The sequence below is a fragment of the Apodemus sylvaticus genome, chromosome 3 (assembly GCF_947179515.1).
Source record: "Apodemus sylvaticus chromosome 3, mApoSyl1.1, whole genome shotgun sequence".
In the NCBI taxonomy this organism is placed as follows: Eukaryota; Metazoa; Chordata; class Mammalia; order Rodentia; family Muridae; genus Apodemus; species Apodemus sylvaticus.
The window spans coordinates 101074198-101096611 of NC_067474.1; the positions used below are offsets into that span (position 1 = coordinate 101074198).

Consider the following 22414-nt stretch of genomic DNA (forward strand, 5'->3'; position numbering starts at 1 on the left):
CACACACACGCTAGATATTCCCCCACCTCACATCTTTCACACACACATACACACACAATGGCAGAAAACCCAGACTTATTCATATGATCAAGTTGTAATTAATGTTCTTTTGTTAATTTGAGTTAGAAGATGAATGATGATGTTCCTTGACTGTCTAAACTGATTTAAGGGAAAGTGAAGGCTCTGAGAGGGAAGCACAATGTGCTAGTTACGGGGAGTACATGAGTCAAGTTTCTACCCTTGGTGGGCAAATAAGACATGTTTTTCCATTTTACTGTTTTTCTTTACATTGTCTAACTTTGCTTCAACTAATATCAAGTGCATGCTAATAACGAATGGGAAAGTTAAAGTGCCTTAGATACATTTCTGTTGTGCTTTTTCTGGGACATTAATTTGGCAGTAGCTTGAGAGTGAGTTGCTTGAAACTGGTCTCAGAACATGGAAGTGGCTTGGTCTTTTAGGTTGCTTTTGCCTCGTGTTCTTTGTCTGCTCCTCCCTGGTCCTCTTTGCGTGACTTTTGTCTTCTAACAGTGCACATGGCATCTCCTGGAAGCAGTGTGCCTCAGGCTGCTACTTCTGTTGATTTTACAAAGTTTAATTATGGCATAATTTAAATATCATGAGATTTGTGATCTAAAATATAAATCTCTGCCCCCTAAATTTCTTATATCTAATGCTATTAATCATCATTTCCAGTTGCAGCCCCAGAGAAACATTGCTCTGTCTTTAGGAAAAAACATCTCTCTGAACTGGTATTAAGAGAACTGGCCACTCTTCCAGAGGACCTGGACTTGATTCCCATCACTTAACATGACAGCCTACCAAGCTTCTGCAGTTCTGGTCCAGGGGATCCTGTGCCCTCTTCTGACCTTTGAGAGCACTGAATGCATGTGGTTCACAGACATAAATTCAAGCAAAACCACCCATATGTATGAAATAAAATAATAACATAAGGGTGTGTATTGTTATTATCACGTGTGTGCCAGCACATGCCTGGGGAGGTCAGATAACAGTGCTCTCTTCCTTTCACCCTCACTGTTCCGGTGCTGCAGTTCAGATCACCAGGGTTTGCAGGGCCAGTATTATCCACGGGCCCACTTCACTGACCTTAATGTCTTTTGTCCTTGTAGTTTTGCCTTTTTATATAAATGGATTGTAATTATTTTATTGACAAAAAAATTCCAAAGCCCTAGAGATACTGCATTTCTAATTTTGACGTTGCAAACATGTGTTTGGCTCATGCACAATAGAAAAATGACACAGAAACAAGCAATGCTTTGAGCAGCTGTGCACTTGCAGACTTTCATTTCTCTTGTAAACCAACGCCTGGTTAAGGGAATAAACCACACTGAAAATTACTGAGACAGTCTGTCATTTGAAGCTCTTTAGTATGTTGGAAACTAGTTTTCAAAGTAATATATAATCAAGAGAATGCCAATCATTTCAAATTCAAAATGCAACCATTAATATAATATGCTGTGTACTTAATAACACTAGCCTTGATTATAAGTAATAGCTAATGAGAAAATCTGGATAATTTATAATAATATTGAATATGTGTGCTATGTGTTTCCTAATTTTTTGCCAAAAGGTAATATATTTTTAAATGACTTGTAGACAACTATGGATTAAGGCCAGTATTTTGGGAAAATATCTCATAGTAACATGTGTTTGTATTTCAGCTCCAGTTCAGGTTTGACTTTCAAGTAATTTAAAACACAATAACAAAATGTGGGCAATACCACATTGTTTAATTAATGCCCAGAGATTTTTTTTTTCTGTAGTGGGGAAATAACTTGATTATTTTGACAATTTGACCCTGATGTCTATGAATAACATCTTTAACATCTTTAAATCAGTGTTTATTCAGCAACCTTGAACAATATAGTTAGAGCAAAAAGTGTACTTGTATCCTAACTCCTTCCATTTTTAGTCTGTAGGAGATCCTGTTCATGGCTAACTCACTGCACATCTGTATATGTGCTTCTGTATATGAGCCTAAGTTCCCATGATTAGGAACCACTTACTGCAAGGGTTTCATGCGTGTGTGGCTTTGGGACTTTAGTGATCCACTTTCTAACAGTCTATCTGGCAGGTGTAGGGCCAGCATATGCTGTTAGTCCCTGTCATATGGATAGTGTTTATATCTTTCACTTGACTTGAGGACCAAACTGTGATCCCACTTTGGGACCCTTCACCTTGCCGTTTACTTAAGCATCTGCCAATGTGATTTTTGGCTTATTTGTTGAAGACAAATGTGTGCTTTCTTCATTATTTGCTGATCAGGGACTTATGGTCTCTTGGTTGGTTGGATGTAGGAGCTGAGAAATTATTAATGACAAATGTTTAATTGTATTTAAAAAAATCCACCGTGACCAAAAACTAGAGTTGATTTATATATAAATCATATGAATGTATAATATGTGTTGTCTTTCAAGCACTCTTATTTTTCTGTTTGTTTTTTTTAAGTACCCTTATTTTTCTGTAACGAATATCAACAGCTTTAAAAAAAACCCATGCAATTAGCTTTTATTTTACTGTTATTCACTTTTATCCTGACTTGTTATTCTAGTCTTGTCTGAACTGGTTGTAAAAGTGCAAGACAAAATCTGTTTCATGGGAAAATGTTCTGTTTGACTGGTGTTAATTTAAAAAGAAAACATTGTGAACTTTTATTTTGATGTTTAGCTCTGAAGCTCCTCTCACTTACCGACGGTCAGAACATCCCGCAGGCGTCCCTGCTGCTCCTGGTACCTCTTCTGCAGATCCTGTCTTCCACTGCCCTGGAAGACTGTCTGGCCATGGGTGAGGAAGGCCCCTCCAGGCAGCAGTTAGCACTCAGTCTTCTGGAAGTGCTACAGAGAGCGTGTTATGAAGACGACTGCCACACTCAAGACGACTGCCACACGGTAATGAGTACCTCTATTTTTTTTTTTTTTTTTTTTTTTTTGGGTTTCATCAACACTATATTTCATACATGCGTAAATATTATAAAATCTGAAATACAAAATATTACTGGACCCAGGTATTTCTTTTTTTTTTTTTTTTATTTGATATAATTTATTTACATTTCAAATGATTTCCCCTTTTCTAGCCCCCCCCCCCACTCCCCGAAAGTCCCGTAAGCCCCCTTCTCTTCCCCTGTCCTCCCTCCCACCCCTTCCCAGTTCCCCGTTCTGGTTTTGCCAAATACTGTTTCACTGAGTCTTTCCAGAACCAGGGACCACTCCTGCTTTCTTCTTGTATCTCATTTGATGTGTGGATTATGTTTTGGGTATTCCAGTTTTCTAGGTTAATAACCACTTATTAGTGAGTGCATACCATGATTCACCTTTTGAGTCTGGGTTACCTCACTTAGTATGATGTTCTCTAGCTCCATCCATTTGCCTAAGAATTTCATGAATTCATTGTTTCTAATGGCTGAATAGTACTCCATTGTGTAGATATACCACATTTTTTGTATCCACTCTTCTGTTGAGGGATACCTGGGTTCTTTCCAGCATCTGGCAATTATAAATAGGGCTGCTATGAACATAGTAGAGCATGTATCCTTATTACATGGTGGGGAATCCTCTGGGTATATGCCCAGGAGTGGTATAGCAGGATCTTCTGGAAGTGAGGTGCCCAGTTTTCCGAGGAACCGCCAGACTGCTTTCCAGAGTGGTTGTACCAATTTGCAACCCCACCAGCAGTGGAGGAGTGTTCCTCTTTCTCCGCACCCTCTCCAACACCTGCTGTCTCCTGAATTTTTAATCTTAGCCATTCTGACTGGTGTAAGATGAAATCTTAGGGTTGTTTTGATTTGCATTTCCCTAATGACTAATGAAGTGGAGCATTTTTTAAGATGCTTCTCCGCCATCCGAAGTTCTTCAGGTGAGAATTCTTTGTTTAACTCTGTACCCCATTTTTTAATAGGGTTGTTCGGTTTTCTGGAGTCTAACTTCTTGAGTTCTTTATATATATTGGATATTAGCCCTCTATCTGATGTAGGATTGGTGAAGATCTTTTCCCAATTTGTTGGTTGCCGATCTGTCCTCTTGATGGTGTCCTTTGCCTTACAGAAACTCTGTAACCTTATGAGGTCCCATTTGTCAATTCTTGCTCTTAGAGCATACGCTATTGGTGTTCTGTTCAGAAACTTTCTCCCTGTACCGATGTCCTCAAGGGTCTTCCCCAGTTTCTTTTCTATTAGCTTCAGAGTGTCTGGCTTTATGTGGAGGTCCTTGATCCATTTGGATTTGAGCTTAGTACAAGGAGACAAGGATGGATCAATTCGCATTCTTCTGCATGCTGACCTCCAGTTGAACCAGCACCATTTGTTGAAAAGGCTATCTTTTTTCCATTGGATGTTTTCAGCCTCTTTGTCGAGGATCAAGTGGCCATAGGTGTGTGGGTTCATTTCTGGATCTTCAATCCTGTTCCATTGATCCTCCTGCCTGTCACTGTACCAATACCATGCAGTTTTTAACACTATTGCTCTGTAGTATTGCTTGAGGTCAGGGATACTGATTCCCCCAGATTTTCTTTTGTTGCTGGGAATAGTTTTAGCTATCCTGGGTTTTTTGTTGTTCCAGATGAATTTGATAATTGCTCTTTCTAACTCTGTGAAGAATTGAGTTGGGATTTTGATGGGTATTGCATTGAATCTGTATAGTGCTTTAGGCAAAATGGCCATTTTAACTATATTGATTCTACCGATCCATGAGCATGGGAGGTTTTCCCATTTTTTGAGGTCTTCTTCCATTTCCTTCTTCAGAGTCTTGAAGTTCTTGCCATACAGATCTTTCGCATGTTTGGTAAGAGTCACCCCAAGATACTTTATACTGTTTGTGGCTATTGTGAAGGGGGTCATTTCCCTAATTTCTTTCTCAGCCTGCTTATCCTTTGAGTATAGGAAGGCCACTGATTTGCTTGAGTTGATTTTGTAACCTGCCACTTTGCTGAAGTTGTTTATCAGCTGTAGGAGCTCTCTAGTGGAGTTCTTTGGGTCACTTAGGTAGACGATCATGTCGTCTGCAAATAATGATAGTTTGACTTCCTCCTTTCCAATTTGTATCCCTTTGACCTCCTTATGTTGTCGAATTGCCCGAGCTAGTACCTCAAGTACAATATTGAAAAGATAAGGAGAAAGGGGGCAGCCTTGTCTGGTCCCTGATTTCAGTGGGATTGCTTCAAGTTTCTCTCCGTTTAGTTTGATGCTGGCTACCGGTTTGCTGTATATTGCTTTTACTATGTTTAGGTATGGGCCTTGAATTCCTGTTCTCTCCAAGACTTTAAGCATGAAAGGATGCTGAATTTTGTCAAATGCTTTTTCAGCATCCAATGAAATGACCATGTGGTTTTGTTCTTTGAGTTTGTTTATGTAGTGGATTGTATTGATGGATTTCCGTATATTGAACCAACCCTGCATTCCCGGGATAAAGCCTACTTGATCATGGTGGATGATCGTTTTGATGTGTTCTTGGATTCGGTTGGCAAGAATTTTGTTGAGTATTTTTGCATCGATGTTCATAAGGGAAATTGGTCTGATGTTCTCTTTCTTTGTTGGATCTTTGTGTGGCTTTGGTATCAGCGTAATTGTGGCTTCGTAGAAGGAATTGGGTAGTGTTCCTTCTGTTTCTATTTTGTGGAATAGTTTGAAGAGTATTGGTGTTAACTCTTCTTTGAAGGTCTGGTAGAATTCTGCACTGAAACCATCTGGTCCTGTGCTTTTTTTGGTTGGAAGACTTTCTATGACTCCTTCTATTTCTTTAGGCTTTATGGGACTGTTTAGATGGTCTAGTTGGTCCTGATTTAATTTTGGTATTTGGTATCTGTCAAGGAAATTGTCCATTTCCTCCAGATTCTCCAGTTGTGTTGAGTACAGGCTCTTATAGTAGGATCTGATGATTTTTTGGATTTCCTCAGTTTCCGTTGTTATGTCTCCCTTTTCATTTCTAAGTTTGTTAATTTGGATACTTTCTCTGTGCCCTTTGGTCAGTCTGGCTAAGGGTTTATCTATCTTGTTGATTTTCTCAAAGAACCAGCTCCTAGTTTTGTTGATTTTTTGTATGGTTCTCTTTGTTTCTACTTGATTGATTTCGGCCCTGAGTTTGATGATTTCCTGCCTTCTACTCCTCCTGGGTGAAATAGCTTCTTTTTGTTCTAGGGCTTTCAGGTGTGTCATTAAGTTGGTAATGTATGCTCTCTCCATTTTCTTTTTGGAGGCACTCAGGGCTATGAGTTTTCCTCTTAGCACTGCTTTCATTGTGTCCCATAGATTTGGGTATGTTGTGTTTTCATTTTCATTGTGTTCTAAAAAGTCTTTAATTTCTTTCTTTATTTCTTCCTTGACCAAGGTGTCATTGAGTAGAGTATTGTTCAATCTCCACGTGTTTGTGGGTTTTCTGTTGTTTCTGTTGCTATTGAAGACCACTTTTATTCCATAGTGATCAGATAGGAGGCATGGGATTAGTTCTATCTTTTTATATTTGTTGAGGTCTGTCTTGTGACCAATTATATGGTTGATTTTGGAGAAGGTACCATGAGGTGCTGAAAAAAAGGTATATTCTTTTGTTTTAGGATAGAATGTTCTATATATATCAGTTAAATCTAATTGGTCCAAAGCTTCAATTAGTTTCATTGTGTCCTTGTTTAGTTTCTGTTTTCCTGATCGGTCCATTGAGGAAAGTGCAGTGTTGAAGTCACCCACAATTATTGTGTTAGGTGCAATGTGTGCTTTGAGTTTTAATAAAGTTTCTTTTATGAAAGAGGGTGCCCTTGCATTTGGAGCATAGATGTTCAGGATTGAGAGTTCTTCTTGTTGTATTTTTCCTTTGACCAGCAAGAAGTGTCCCTCAGAGTCTCTTTTGATGACTTTGGGTTGAAAGTCAATTTTATCTGATATTAAAATGGCTACTCCAGCTTGTTTCCTGAGACCATTTGCTTGTAAAATTGTCTTCCAGCCTTTTACTCTAAGGTAGTGTTTGTCTTTGACCCTGAGGTGTGTTTCCTGTAAGCAGCAAAATGTAGGGTCCTGTTTACGTATCCAGTCAGTTAGTCTGTGTCTTTTTATTGGGGCATTGAGTCCATTGATGTTAAGAGATATTAAGGAATAGTGATTGTTACTTCCTATCATTTTTGACGTTATTTTTTAAATTTGATTGCTTAACTTATTTGGGTTTGATGAAAGGTTACTATCTTGCTTTTTTCAGGGTGGAGTTTCCCTCCTTGTATTGGTGTTGTCCTCCTATTATCCTTTTTAGGGCTGGGTTTGTGGATAGATATTGGGTGAACTTGGTTTTGTCGTGAAATATCTTAGTTTCTCCATCTATGGTGATTGAGAGTTTTGCTGGATATAGTAGTTTTGGTTGGCATTTGTGTTCTCTTAGAGTCTGCATGAGATCTGCCCAGGACCTTCTAGCCTTCTTAGTCTCAGGTGAAAAGTCTGCTGTGATTCTGATAGGTCTTCCTTTATATGTTACTTGGCCTTTTTCTCTTACTGCCTTTAGTATTCTTTCTTTGTTTAGAACATTTGGTGTTTTGAGTACCTCTATTTCTTTTCTCCATCAATGTGTATTTTTTGTCACATATTGATGAAATTTCTGCTTAGATGTACGTTTATTGTGCTTTTCAGATTTGTTGGGTAGAAGTGTGAGAGATGTTACGCTGCTCTGGCCTCTGAATTGAGGTTTGCTCAATAAGTTTTAAAAATGCTAGGATCTCTCTTTTTTTGTGAGATTCCAGTGTATATTGATGTTACTGAGTAGTATTAAGAGTAAGAAATGAAATCTGCTTAATCTATTTATTCATTTAATCTATGAAATCTGTTTAATCTAGTTGTTCATTCTTTCCTTCCTTTCATTCATTCATTCATTCATTCATTCATCTATTTTATACACATACAGGAGACCTTCCACAAAGGCCAGAAGAGAGTTTCAGATCCCTTGGAGTTGGAATTTACAAATGGTTAGGAGGCACCTGATGTAGGTCCTTGCAAGAGCAGCATGTGGTCTTGACCTCTCTGGTTTCTTCAATATACTTGAACATAGAGTCTTTCATTCTCAGAGACCATTAATGTATGTCCTACATATTGCTCGACAGGGTCTCTTTCTCAAATCCTGGAAGTTGTAGGGTTAGTATAAGATTTATGTGGCATGTAATGTTAGGTTCCCTGGCTGGTGGCTCTTGTTGTCTTTGTGTATGATGATATTTTCCTGCCTCACATGGACGACAAGTCTATCACATGCTTTTGTATTGCCTTGCAAGGCTACATGGCCATGGATGAAGATGTCTGTCTGGGCACTGTTGACTCTGAGCCCTTTGATGCAGCAGCAGGGGTGGCTGTCCTATTCACCTACTCTGTGCTCTCAGTCTCCCCTTTTCTTCTTCTTTTTTAAATTTTATTTTAAAATTGTATGCATGTGTGCGTGTTTGTGTGCATGTGTGCACAAACACCAATGAATATTTGTGGAGGTCAGATGATAACTTTTAGGCTTCAGTTCTTTCCCTCTACACTGTGGATGGATCCCAGAGATTGAACCCAGATTGATCGGGTTGGCAGCAAGTGTCTTTACCCACTGAGCCCTGTTGTTGGCCCTCTGCTTTCCCTTTTCTGTGACAGTAGTAGAAGATGTCTGGGTCCTAGGCCATTTGGCCAGGCCTCTTTTCTTGTTACATAGTACCTTTGGTAAAATGTGTTACTTTTCAGCTCCTCTCTTAAGTGTTGGGGATGAGAGTTAAGTATGCTAAAGAGAGCAATGTCCAAAGTCTCTGTGAGGTGTCCCTGCAAGCACAAGCTGGAACACGCTTGTTACTTCATCTAGCCAAAGAGAGGTCCCTTTAGTCATGTGTTGTTAGGGTTAGGGTCTAGTCATCATCATTGTTTACTTAGGATGTCCTGGGAGCAAAGTAAATGTGTATGATAGCTTCCTCAATCCAGGTCGCTACACTATAATTCTGGTTCCTGAAATATATATCTGATTTAACAATAAGAGAAGGAAATTCTGAGTTCTAAAAAGGTTGGCAAGAATCTAATAACATTTTTTTAATACCTTACCTCCTAATTCACCATATAGCATAATGACAGGGTCCTTGGGTAGGGGCTGGGCTTGGGGCCAGTACTAAGGTTTAGACAGGATATATTTTCAATTGTGCACTTAAGTCACAAGTGTTATTTACTGAGGCTCACCTTAACTCTAATACCTAAGGACTCAGTTTACTGTTTGCTCAGGTGTGTGTATCTTATTCATCAGTGATGGTAGCTGCACTTTCTCTTTAGCAGCTGTTGGCTAAGGGGGAGGAGGAAGGGATACCATCAGTGCTATAAATATCCTTTTCATGATGCTACGCTGCCTTACTGAGGCTGTAAGTAGACCTCTATTACCTTTTTAAAAGACTCCAGTCATATTTACTGTGGGATCTCTTCCTCACGTACCAGTGTGCTCTGTGTATTTCAGATACAACTATTAATTCTGCTTGCCTTACCCAGTCTATTCCCAAATCTTTGCTTTCACACATAATGGTCTTTTGTGTCCTCTGTATGAACTGCCTGTTCCTCCAAATACAGCCAAATATTCTCAAGCCTCCATGTCAGTATTTACTGTGCTTTGTGTTTCCAGCTTTTCTTTTATTTACCCAGTGTACAAAATACTGTGTTCTAACGTGAAAGGTTCCATGTTTGTACCTTCAACTCTATGGGGAGCTCACTGAAGGAGAGAATTCTGACCCTTCACCACGTCTTTAGGAAAGGACAGCAATATAAATAGTTGACCTTGAATTGCACTACCCACCTATGGTCACTTGATCTTTGACAAAGGAGCTAAAACCATCCAGTGGAAAGAAGACAACATTTTTAACAAATGGTGCTGGGTCATCTGGCAGTCAACATGTAGAAGGATGCAAATTGATTCATTCTTATATCCTACAAAACTCAAGTCCAAGTGGATCAAGGACCTCCACATAAAACCAGATACATTGAACCTAATAGAAGAGAAACTGGGGAAGAGCCTGGAACACATGGGCACAGGTGAAAATTTCCTGAACAGAACACCAATTGCTTGTGCTCTAAGATCAAGAATAGACAAATAGGTATCTCATAAAATTGCAAAGCTTCTATAAGGCAAAGGACACTGTCAATAGTACAAAGCAGCAATCAATAGATTGGGAAAAGATGTTTAACAATCCTACATCCAATAAAGGGCTTATATCTAATATATATACAAAGAATACAAGAAGTTAGATTCCAGAGAATCAAATAACACTATTAAAATGGGGTACAGAGCTAAACAAAGAATTCTCAACTGAGGAATACCAGATGGCTGAGAAACACCTAAAGAAATGTTCAACATCCTTAGTCATCAGGGAAATGCAAATCAAAACAACTCTGAGATTCCACCTCATGCCAGTCATAATGGCCAAGATATGGACAGGAGATGCTGGAGAGGATGTGGAGAAAGAGGAACATTATTCCATTGTTGGTGGGATTGCAAGCTGGTAAAACCACTCTAGAAACCAGTTTGGTGGTTATTCAGAAAATTGAACATAGTACTACCTGCGGACCCAGCTATACCACTCCTGGGCATATACCCAGAAGATGCTCCAACATGTAATAAGGACACATGCTCCACTATGTTCATAGCAGCCTTATTTATAATATCCAGAAGTTGGAAAGAACCTAGATATACCTCAACAGAGGAATGGATATAGAAAATGTGATATATTTATTCAAAAGAATACTACTTTGCTATTAAAAACTGTGAATTCATGAAATTCTTAGGCAAATGGATGGAGGTAGAAAATATCCTGAGTGAGGTAACCCAGTCACAAAAGAACACACATGTTATGCGCTCAGTGATTAGTGGATATTAACACAAAAGCTGGGAATACCCAAGATACAACTCACAGACCACATGAAGCTCAAGAAGAAGATAAACCGTAGTGTGGATCCTTCTTGGAAGGTGGATCAAAACACCCATGGCTCACAGCCAACCAGTGGACTAAGCACAGGGTCCCCAATGGAGGAGCTAGAGAAAGGACCCAAGGAGCTGAAGAGGTTTGCAGCCCCATAGGAGGAACAATAATATGTATCAACCAGTACCCCCCAGAGCTCCCAGGGACTAAACCACCAACCAAAGAATATACACGAAGGGACCCATGGCTCCAGCTACATACGTAGCAAAGGATGGCCATTTCAGATATCAATGGGAGGAGAGGCCATTGGTCCTGTGTAGGTTTGATGCCCTACTGTAGCAGAATGCCAGGTCAGGAAAGTGTGTGTGTGGGGAAGGGATGGGGGTTTTCACTAGAAAGGGAATACTGTTGGGATTGGTGGTCGGTAGTGGCCCCATAAAGTCCACACCAGGCCAAACAGTTCCTTGTGAGGTTTATTGAGAGAGGAAAGGGCAAAGGTGGCAGTGGAAAGAGAAGAGGGGAAGAGAAAGAAGGGGGAAGGGGTGTTCCTCATGGATGGTGATGTGGTTACAGGTCAAGGTGAGCCCAATGGATTCTGGGAATATGGTGGCCAGTTGTCTTGGCAACAGATCCTGGTACCAATAGATAACATTTGAAATGTAAATAAAGCAAATAATCTAATAAAAACATTGCACTAGTCATTGATCATCTCATATTTTTCTTTCTTAAGTCTTTCTGCTTTATATTTTTCAGCTAACTGTAGGAAAATGTGTTAATTAAAAAATATCTTAGCCAGTGTGTCTGACTGAGTGCTTTCTTTCTCTTGTACTTAAATAGTGTATGAACTTATTTATCTTCTCATCCAAAGTACCTCATCCATAGCTTAGTGTATGGTGGATATTCAGCATTTAACAAGTTTTTTTTTTCATAGAAAATGTGTACTTCTCCTAAGACTAACCCATTTTTATATTGATTTATTGTAGAAAGCTTTCTCTGAAAGGCTTGGATTTGCTGTTTTTAGTGATTTCTGTAGGTGATTCGGACTCAGTGTTTGATTATTACCAGAGCTGTTCTTCAGAAGTATAGTTTGTAGGTTAAATACCCTGTCATGCTGAGCTGTAATGGCACCTCCATTTCTGAAGCCTGAGAACCATGAAATAAAACATGCTTTAGTATCTTTTTATCCTTAAGATATAAAAATGCATGATTGTAAACATGATATTCATCTTTTTAAAGTCTAATAAGTATTTTTTATAGTGTTTAAGAAACAAGATCCTTTTTTTCTATTTGGCTGTTAAGTGTGACATTTAAACCATCTGTTGTAATCTCAGGTTAAAAAACTATGAGCTAGTAGTTGTAAATTCTATATTTAAAAATTCCTCCAAGATAATGAGGGGTTTACAGCATTGTTGGAGGAACAACAATATGAACCAATCAGTATCCCCAGAACTCCCAGGGACTAAACCACCAACCAAAGAGTACACATGGAGGGACCCATGGTCCCAGCCGCATATGTAGCAGATGATGATGATAACCTTGTTGGACATCAGTGAGAGGAAAGGCCCTTGAACCTGTGAAGGCTCAATGTCCCAGTGTAGGGGAATGATAGGACAGGGAAGCAGGAGTGGGTGGATTAATGAGCAGGGCAAGAGGGGATTGGACACGGGGTTTTTGGAGGGGAAATAAGGAAAGTTGATAACACTTGAAATGTAAATAAAGAAAATATCCAATAAAAGAATAAAAAAAGGAAAGAAGAGAGAAATATTGGTGTACATGAATCAGGACCACTAAGGAGAGAAATTTGAGTAAGACAGACCACCCTAAGTAATTGTTGACTAGTAAAGGTACTTAGTTATTCCTTAAAGAATGCTATGAGGATAGTTATGGAGAACTGTTACTTGTCTCAGATGAAGAGGCAGTCTGTCTCCTGTGTGCTCTGTTGACAGTGACCAACACTATGCTAAAGGGCAAAGAGTGAATGCTGACCAGCTAGCACTGTGTTACCGCAGAGTCCACAGAGGATGGATGTGGAGGTGTGGGTCACACTGAGTACCTGACAGTAAGACAGATTTGGGGGAACTTTTGGGGGATGGGGAATGAAGTGGATTGATGAGATACAGTGAATGGAGCCTTGGATTGAATTGCTGTGCTCATTCAGAGGACAAACTCATTTTTATAAAACTGTTGTAGTCAGCGGAAAGATTAGGATAGCTTGACTCAACTAGGGTCTACTGCAAGCTGTGTGTGTGTGTGTGTGTGTGTGTGTGTGTGTGTCCGTGTGTCTATGTGTATGTAACTAGTATTTCTGGGCCTTGTTGATCGAATAGTATCAGATAGCCTTTATTTTGGATTTGTAAAAAGCAGAGAATATATAGGTTATTTTTTTCTTAATTTAAATAGTCATGAAATTTTCTGTGTTTTCTGTTTCATTATCTTACTTAGAGCTAAGTTAAGACCTATCAACCATGTGCAGTTTGATAAACTCTTGTTTTTTACGATGACTCTAAAATAGGTTCTCATCATTGTCAGTCATTATTACCTTTTCTTTCCTTCTTTCCTTCCTTCTTTCCTTCCTTCTTTCCTTTCCTTCTTTCCTTTCCTTCTTTCCTTTCCTTCTTTCCTTTCTTTCCTTTCTTTCCTTCTTTCCTTCTTTCCTTTCTTCTTTCCTTCTTCCTTCTTTCCTTCTTCCTTCTTTCCTTCTTTCCTTCTTTCCTTCTTTCCTTCTTTCCTTCTTTCCTTCTTTCCTTCTTTCCTTCTTTCCTTCTATCCTTCTTTCTCTCCTTCCTTCTTTCCTTCCTTCCTTCTTTCTCTCCTTCCTTCTTTCCTTCCTTCCTTCCTTCCTTCCTTCCTTCCTTCCTTCCTTCCTTCCTTTCTTTCTTTCTTTCTTTTCTTTCTTTCTTTCTTCTGTTTTCAGCTGCTTGGCTTTTGACTAGTGGCTGGTTTCTCTGATCCTGGGTAAAATGAGCAGCCAAGCATCTTGTGGTCATGGGGTTGTAGACTTCATTTCATATTCTCTATTAACTGTATCATCACACCATACCCCATGCTGTAGTTTCTCTAAGAGCTAACTTACACACAGAGAAAGGAATACCTTGCCAAAGGTTGTGCTTTGGGAACCCCTTCCCCTGTTAGATTTATTTTATGTGTATTAGTGCCTTTGCCTAACTTTTAATAGTATATTGGAATGCAGTTCACATAAATATTATATACAGGTCAGATGTACAATTCAGGGTCTTCCAGTTTGTTCAAAAGTACCACAACAAGCATTGAACATTTGTTAGCATTATCTCAAAAGCTACAACTCATATAACCTGGCCCTTCCTCCTGAGTGGTAGGTAGCCTAGGTGACCACTGATCTCCTCTCTAGGTGGGGAGTCGTCTGTAGTGTCTACTATGGAACTTCCACAGAGATGGGATCCTACAATGAGTAGCCCTTTGCACTACCCTTCCCTCCCTTCCCTTTCCTGACAGGGGTTCTTTGTGTGGACCTATCTATCCTGGAACTCACTCTGTAGACCAGGCAGGCCTCAACCTCACAGAGGCCTGCCTCTGCCTCCCAAGTGCTACCATTAAAGGCAGTCTTCAGTTTTTATCCTAGTAGCATGTCTGACCAATGCTTTGTCTCTCTTCCACTAGGGGTGAACTTTGGGCTATTTCATGTATATTGCTTAGGATGAAAATCCTGCTTCTCACATGCTAAGTAGGTCAACAATTGACCTGTGTCCTGGTTCCAAGGGTCTTAAAACACTTATGTCCAAGTCAGGAGTCTGAGGTTAGTGAGGCCATGGGTGTGTTCCAGTCACATGTGCTGTGAAGGATAGATTTTACCTCTGTAACTCTAGATCCTAGAATGTATTACTTTCTTCCCTCCCTCCTTCCCTCCCTCCCTCCCTCCCTCCATCCCTCCATCCCATCTTCCCTTCCCCCTCCCTCCCTTTCTCCCATCTTCCCTTCCTCCCTCCCTTCCTCCCTTCCTCTCTCCCTTCCTCCCTTCCTCCCTTCCTCCCTCCCTTCCTCCCTTCCTCCCTCCCTCCCTTCCTCCTTCCCTTCCTCCCTCCCTTCCTCCATCCCCCCTTCCTTCCTCCCTCCCTCCCTTCCTTCCTCCCTCCCTCCCTTCCTCCCTTCCTCCCTCCCTTCCTCCCCCCTCCCTTCCTCCCTCCCTCCCTTCCTCCCATCCTCCCTTCCTCCCATTCTCCCTTCCATCCCCCCTTCCTCCCTTCCTCCCTTCTTCCTTCCCTCCCTCCCTCCTTCCCTCCCTCCTTTCCTATCTCCCCCCCTCTCTCCCTCCCTCCTTCCTTCCCTATCTCCCTCCCTTTCTTCACTAGTTTATCTCTGTGTGGCATTTAGGAGGAAATGATAGTAGTGTTTGTATGGATTCATAGAAAAGTGTATAGTGAATTAGAAATAAGTTGCAAGACCTAGTTTCTTAAGAGATTTGGTTGAAAATTAAGGATGGCCCTGATCTTATGTTGAGGATGATGTGAGTTATTTGACAAGCAATTATTCCCACATCTCTTATTTCTCATCTCCATTGCTCATGGGAACACAGGGTGGAAAGAAAGACACTTTGTTTTTGTTTTTGGGTTTTGAGATACTTTCCCTACATATGTCTTGTTGTATAGACCAGTCTGTCTCAAACTCACAGAGATTCCCCCTGCCTCTGTTTCCTGAGTGCTGAATTTCCATGTCACCATCCTTTTGCCTGTTAAAGTCTATTGTAGTTAGTGTTACAGATAAATGTTATAGATAAATGTTACTCATTAGTGTTAATTTGTGTTCATCTGTATTCACAGACTTCTTTAGCTCCACAGAGACTGTCAGCTGTCTGACTTACAGTTCAAACTTAATGCACTGGAATGTTTTTAAAATTTAAAATTAGATTTAAACTCTAAATTGAATATTTAATAATATATTTAACAATAATAAGAAATTATTATTAAATAACATAAATTTAAATTTTAAAGTTTAAAACTAGTTATTCCAAATTCTTTTATTAAAATTGATAAAAATCCATTTAATAGCTTTCTAATATACATTTAATATTTAAATTTTTATTTGTATTGGTGTTTTGACTGTATGTATGTCTGTATATCACATTTGTGCCTTAGAAACTTTAGGAGGGTATCAGACCCCTGGACCTGGAGTTATGGACTATTTCAAGACCTGGATTGTTTAGAAGATCAGCCAGGGCTATCTGTGGGGCTATCTCTCGATATGTTTCATTTATTAGTCTTTTGAATTCTTATATTTTTTCCCCTTGTATTATGTGGTTTTGAGATGGAACTCACTAGTCTGGCTAGTCTGTAAGTCTCCATGAAAACCAGGCTGTCCTTGAACTGCTTGCCTCTGTTGGGATTAGAAGTATACATCACCATGCCCATCCCCTTGTTTTGTTTTGTTTTTATTTTTATTTTTATTTTGAGCAGAGTCTGGTCTTGAACCTGCTGCCCTACTACGTGAATGGTGGTATTATATATGTCATCTTCATTTTAAGTTCTAGATTTATTTAAGTGTAATTTTCCCTGTGCTTCATGTTCTTTATTATTTTCTGTTGTGCTATAATACACATAATACCAATCTGTTTACTTTCTACTTTTCCCTCTGTAAGGCAGAACGTGCTGACCCTTTCATCTGTTTTTTTCTCAGGGTAGGGAAATCCTTGATGACACCCTTCTCTTGACAGTATGCCAGTAGCAGCTGTCATTCAATAGGGCAAGGGGAACTTACTGTGATATATTATTTAATATTTTTCTTTCCTACTGCTGTTCTACCTGCTAACAAGCCAGCACACCAGAGCAAGAAGGAGGTAATACCTCAAGCAACTTTCCCTTCCTTGCTTATTTATGTCAGAGTATGTTCCTGCTCTGGACTCAATCCATGCTTCATGTTCATTTCCAGTTATTAATCTTTTCTGTTTTTACCCACTGGATTTTCTTTTCCTAAGACAGGGATAATGTTTTCCCATATTTGCAAATTTAGGCATTGTACTAACTGGTTAATTAGATATTAGATTGTTTAATATCTTCTTCCTATCTTGGTAAGAAGTTACTCTTTACTTACATTGTATAAGTGTGTAAGTGAGGTTTAGAGTGGTTACATGATATTTCATGGTTGCCTTGTTTTTTCTGAAGACCAAGTTTTTATATCTCAAGTCCAGTGTTGCTTTTCATTAATATAAAGGTTGTGGCCATAGTCATTAATGAATTTAATCTTCTTGTCAACAGTATTTTTAATAAGATAAAGGTCTATAAATTTAGATTATTATTTAAGCCTAAATTCTGTAAGATTTTTAAAATAGTAATATATTCACATGATCCAGAAAGTATGAAGTGGTATATGCTGAGAGTTCTTTTATTCACTGTGGTTCCTAGGAGTGCTGTTCTTAATCTTGTAAAGAGAATGTCTTGCATAGTAGTTACCAGTTTGTTATACAATAATACAATATAATATACTACAATGTAATACAATACAACATACCTTTTCTCTTCAGCTTCGTTTGGAAAAACTAATAGAATTCTATGTAAACTATTCGTATCTCTTATATTTTCCCTTGGGGAGTCTGTTCATGTTAGTTATTAGTATGGCTAGAACTTCCACATTTGTTTTTAGAGTACTTTTTAATGTTCAAATCTGACAGCCACTCTTTTCACATGTTCAAAAGAATTGCATATTTATTTGAATTATTTTACAAATGTTGTAGAAATGTTGATAGCGTTGTTTATAATTGCCTCCCGGAATGGAAATGTCTCAGTTACTTGACTATCATGAATGGATTGACAAGAGGATTTATACATGTATGATGCATTGCTATTTGGCAATGAACTGTATAGACACAAGCTATGACATGAACAGTCCTTGACAACATGCTAAGTGAAAGGGAGCCACTATCATATATGCCTATCATATACATCGTGTCATAAAATATCCAAAATTATATGCTTTCTATCATGTGATAGACAAAGTAGAAATGTAATGTCAGTGTATGGTTTCCAGGGACAGGGAGTAGGGATAGGCTATTGGCGTTTTCTCCTTAGATTAGTGAAAATATCATAAAAGTAGACCCTGGTAATGGTCTCAGAATTCTATGAATTACTGACATCTACTAAATCTTAAGCTTTAAAAAAAAATGTATTATAACATTTAGCGTTCCTATCCTTTCAATGGTTATTTTTATACTTATCCTATGATAATAGGGAGTTAAGAGAGTTTAATTTTTGCCATCCTCTTCTGTGAAATGTGAATGACTCTATTCACAGACAGCGTCAAATGCTTCTGCAATGCCTGTGGCTTCCCCTGAGTTATTTCCACTCATGTCACTGCACAGTTTTGTGCACTCCCTGGACCTGACAGCAGGGCCACACTTAAGCAAGGAGACTTTGCCTGATTTGCTGAAGTGCAGCACCATCTCTTGGTCTTGTTCGACTTAGAGCTAGGGCTACATGTTGTTGCCGAAGTTATTCACAATTTCTAATGAATTACCGGGCTCAAGCTGAACCAACTCTGTTCCCATCCACACACTGTCTGTTACCAATGCGAATTGTCCTGAATCCAAGTCTGCCATCTGCTTCGGGCTGCCACTTACAAGGGCCTGGAGCTGGGCAAATGAAATGGGGTGGCTATTTTTCTTCTCATTGCTAGTCACTTTGAGGCTTTTTACAGTGGGAATAGATTTTCCCAAACTCTGTTGCCTCTGGATCCTGTATATTGATCCAATTCCCCTCTCCGTCTTAGTAGGAGATGAATAGAGTAGGAGTGAATAGAGAAAAATTTGTGCGATAGTGTTTCCCAAGTTCTATGGAACAACTGTTTTCCTCTTTGTCTGATTCCATTGCCTCACATTTGGGTGGAGAGCCATTTGGCAGGACCTCAAAGTGTCTATTTTTTGTTGTTGGGGAGAATGATTTCGATAATGCGTTATAAAATGAGTGAGTGTCAGGAATAGGAATATTTTTGTGAGACATACTCATCTGATTTTTTAAGTGCCTTCTTGTGTCTCTTTCTCAGATCTCCTGCAGACTTACTTTTCCTATAAGCAGCATGTACAGCTCAGTCTTCACAGCCTGGAGGATTCTTGAAGTCATCGAGGAAGAGTCTGCAGCCAGTGACTGGCTGACCGCAGTGGAGTCCTTGCTTCCTGCCACCACAGTGGTACCCCCACACGTTTTCCTACTGCTGGCTCACCTGCTTGTTGAAGATGGAGGACATAATCTTCTGCAGATACTGAGGGTCACCACACAGTTAGCTCAAGCAGATTCCTCTCAGGTAAAAACAGAGAATATGGAAAGGTAATGGGAGACAAGCCTAGTGTTTATTATAGATTATTTTTAGTTTATTTATGAAGTTTTAAATTATGACTTTAAAAATGTCTCTCTTCTCAGTTTGGTTTCTTTCTTCTTACTCTGAGATGATATTCCCTTAACAACGGAAATATTTCCCTTTAATTTAAACTAATTTTCTAGGAACCCTGAATTCAGTACAGTTTTGCTCTGATCTTCACAAACCATTCCATGGTGCATTTCTTTTTAGTTCTAATATTGATCTAACGTGACCCAGCTTAATCAATTCATGATAGATTCCTTAGAGTTTGATCCTGTCTTCACTCAGTCATTTAATAAACAAAAACATCGTGTCCTTCCCCTGTGTGGTCCTGATCTGCAGACAAGGCTGTAGGGATAAACAGTTGTCTTCCTGTCTGCATGCTGCTTAAGTGTAATAAGCAGTCAGACATAAATAAGACTTCCCTCCCTCCTCTAAAAATAGAAATAAGTTTAACACAGTCTCCTTTTCTTTTTTCTACTGCTTAGGCCCTCTAGAATGTTTTCCATGAAGGAATGCTTTCCTAACCCAGCAGACATGGCATTATTTTATATTCTGTTTATTGTGTCTGTGCTTAGGTTTTCTTTCATGCATTGTGAAGAAAAATATCAGCTCTCAATACAAACTTATACATTCCTAGTTAGAAACATTAGTTGGTGGTGTCAGTGAGACATGCTGGTGGTGGGAGGTTCTGTGCTGGGAGTTTTCCATTCTCTCAGCTCACGCTCATTGTATTCATCAAGTAGCCTGTAGTATATGTAAAGGACCTTTTTCTATTGTGTACACATACTATAAATTATCTCATGGTACTTCTACTCTAGTCTAGTTCTCTGATATTTTCTAGTGACCCCTACTCTTAACCAGTGTTTTCATCAGTATTGAGACTGTGTAGGACACTCGTAGAGTAGTTGAAACTCTCTGGAGTTTATGGAGATTATGTAAACAAGATTCCCTTGAAATACTACTGTGGTCTGTCTTGATCTGTATACACTTCTGACCCAGTGTACACATATACATGTGCGCAACACATCTGTTATTTTTTATTTATTGGTGAGTTCCTTTGATTTTTTTTTTGTGTAATTTTTGACTACCAGTAATAGTAACTTGTCTTAAGTTGCTATTAACGGTTTTTATTAGATTAGTATTAAATAAATCTTTGCCTGAGTCGTATATTTAAGGTACTTTTTTTCTTACCATTGTGAACTATATAGAAGACTTACAGAGACTTATTACTTTATATTCAAAGTCCAAAAGGTATTGAAGAACAGAAGATGCTTAGATCCTTTGTTTATGTATCTTTAATGCACCAAATATGATGATAACATAATGAGACATTTTTAGTTGCCATTCTAGAGAGAATTGAAGTGGAGTGAACTTTCGGGATTTGTGACTCTAGAGTTGTGATAAGTGAGGTTAGGTATTTATTCAGAATTAGTGTCACTGTGACAAATACTTGCGAAGAGCCTATGTGAGGAGAGATGATTTTAGACTCAGTCCATCGTTCATTGATTCTGTTGTTTTATCATTTGAAATGTAAATAAAAAATATATCGAATAAAAAAAAAAGAAAAATGAAAAAAAAAAGAAACATCATGGAAAAGTGTGGTAGGTAAAATTGCTTAAATCATGGAAGCTAGAAACAGAGAGAAACAAGAACAGGCCAGGGGTAAGATATACACTATAAAGGCATGTCACAAGTCATAGAAATCCTCAAACCAGATTCCACCTCCAGATTACTACCTTCCGATAATGCTATCAATTTGTATATCCATTAATAGATCAGTACAGGAAGTAAAGTGGCCCAGATACATGTCAGTGATTGGTTCTATCAATGGGAGCCAAGCTTTTTATAGATGAATTATTTACTTTTATATTTTTATTAGTGTATATTAATTATGCACAGAACATGTTTCATTATGGCATTTCATTGTGACATGCATATGTGCATACATTGCATGAGCTTGTGCATGTGTGTGTGTGTGTGTGTGTGTACACCAGTGAACTTAATTAAGATTAAAGTTGCTTACATGAATGAGCAAGGGTGAAGGGTTATTTATAGGATCATGATTACCTTTTAACTGAAAAAAATTGCTTTCCCATTAACTGCCTGTAGTTTCTCAGGGGGAGGTTCATACTTTATAAACCCCTGCCAGCCACTGGCATAGCCTACACTACCTCAGGGAAGGAGAAGGCCTTATGAGCCCTTGACCCTCTGTGACATAACACTGACAATTCCAGTCTTAGGCAGTTAATCACAGCTTTTGAGAATTCAAGAGGGCCATAGGTATGCCTGGAAGAAAATATTCCACAGCATTACATCCGTCTCCTGCTCATATATTCTCTATGCCCCATCTTGCACAGTGTTCCCTGAGCCTCGGAGGTATGATTTAAGGCTGAGTGGTTAACAGTCACTTATTTTCAGCATGTTGACTATTTATGAGTCTTTTCACTAAGTGAAGCTCACTGTAAAAGAAACTTTTCTGGTGAAAGCTGGCAGCAGTGCTAATCTGTGGACATTAACAGAATGTTTAGCATATTTTTTTAGCTAAAGAGCAGTAATAGCTTGCACATTAGGGTAGGAAGCCTCCTGTCCATGCTAACCAAAGGCTTTTTGACCGGGATTACAGTACCAGACACAAACAGACTTCAGATACAACCAGAAAGTGTTTGGTTGCTCCCAAGACAGTCCTGCCACCATAGTACTGGTTGGCATATCTTGCCTGGAGGATTAGTCCTGTGCCACATGGGCCCCACAGCTGAGTAAGACTGCTGCTGACAGTTCTTTCCTAGCAGATGACACTCTGCTTTCTGACACCATGGAGGCCAACCAGTAGAAGATGCTGGTAGGTCAGTTCCAGCTTGATTCTCAAGAGTTTGGAGGATACTTCTTGTATCCAAACCATAACATGTGATTTCTTTTTCTTTTTTCTTTCTTTCTTTCTTCCTTTTTTTTTGTTTTTGGTTTTTTGGATTTGTTTTTTCAAGGTTTCTCTGTGTAGCCCTGACTGTCCTGGAACTCACTCTGTAGACCAGGCTGGCCTTGAACTCAGAAATCCACCTGCCTCTGCCTCCCAGAGTGCTGGGATTACAGGTGTGTGCCAACACCCCCCCCCCCCCCCCCCCCCCCCCGTTTCTTAAAGGAGAGATAATTTCCTTTTAATAGACGTGGGAGTCTGCTAAGAAGACAAAACTGTTGAGCAAAACTTAAT

General features: G+C 39.2%; 1 protein-coding gene across 1 annotated transcript in view; it reads left to right on the top strand.

Annotated features, from left to right (window-relative positions):
* Focad (focadhesin) overlaps positions 1-22414 on the top strand; it is a 307188-nt gene that overhangs the window by 95557 nt on the left and 189217 nt on the right. The window contains exons 10-11 of the mRNA XM_052176733.1: positions 2689-2909; positions 18895-19152. Coding sequence (XP_052032693.1) covers positions 2689-2909; positions 18895-19152 — 479 coding nt within the window. The remainder of the gene's footprint in view (positions 1-2688; positions 2910-18894; positions 19153-22414) is intronic.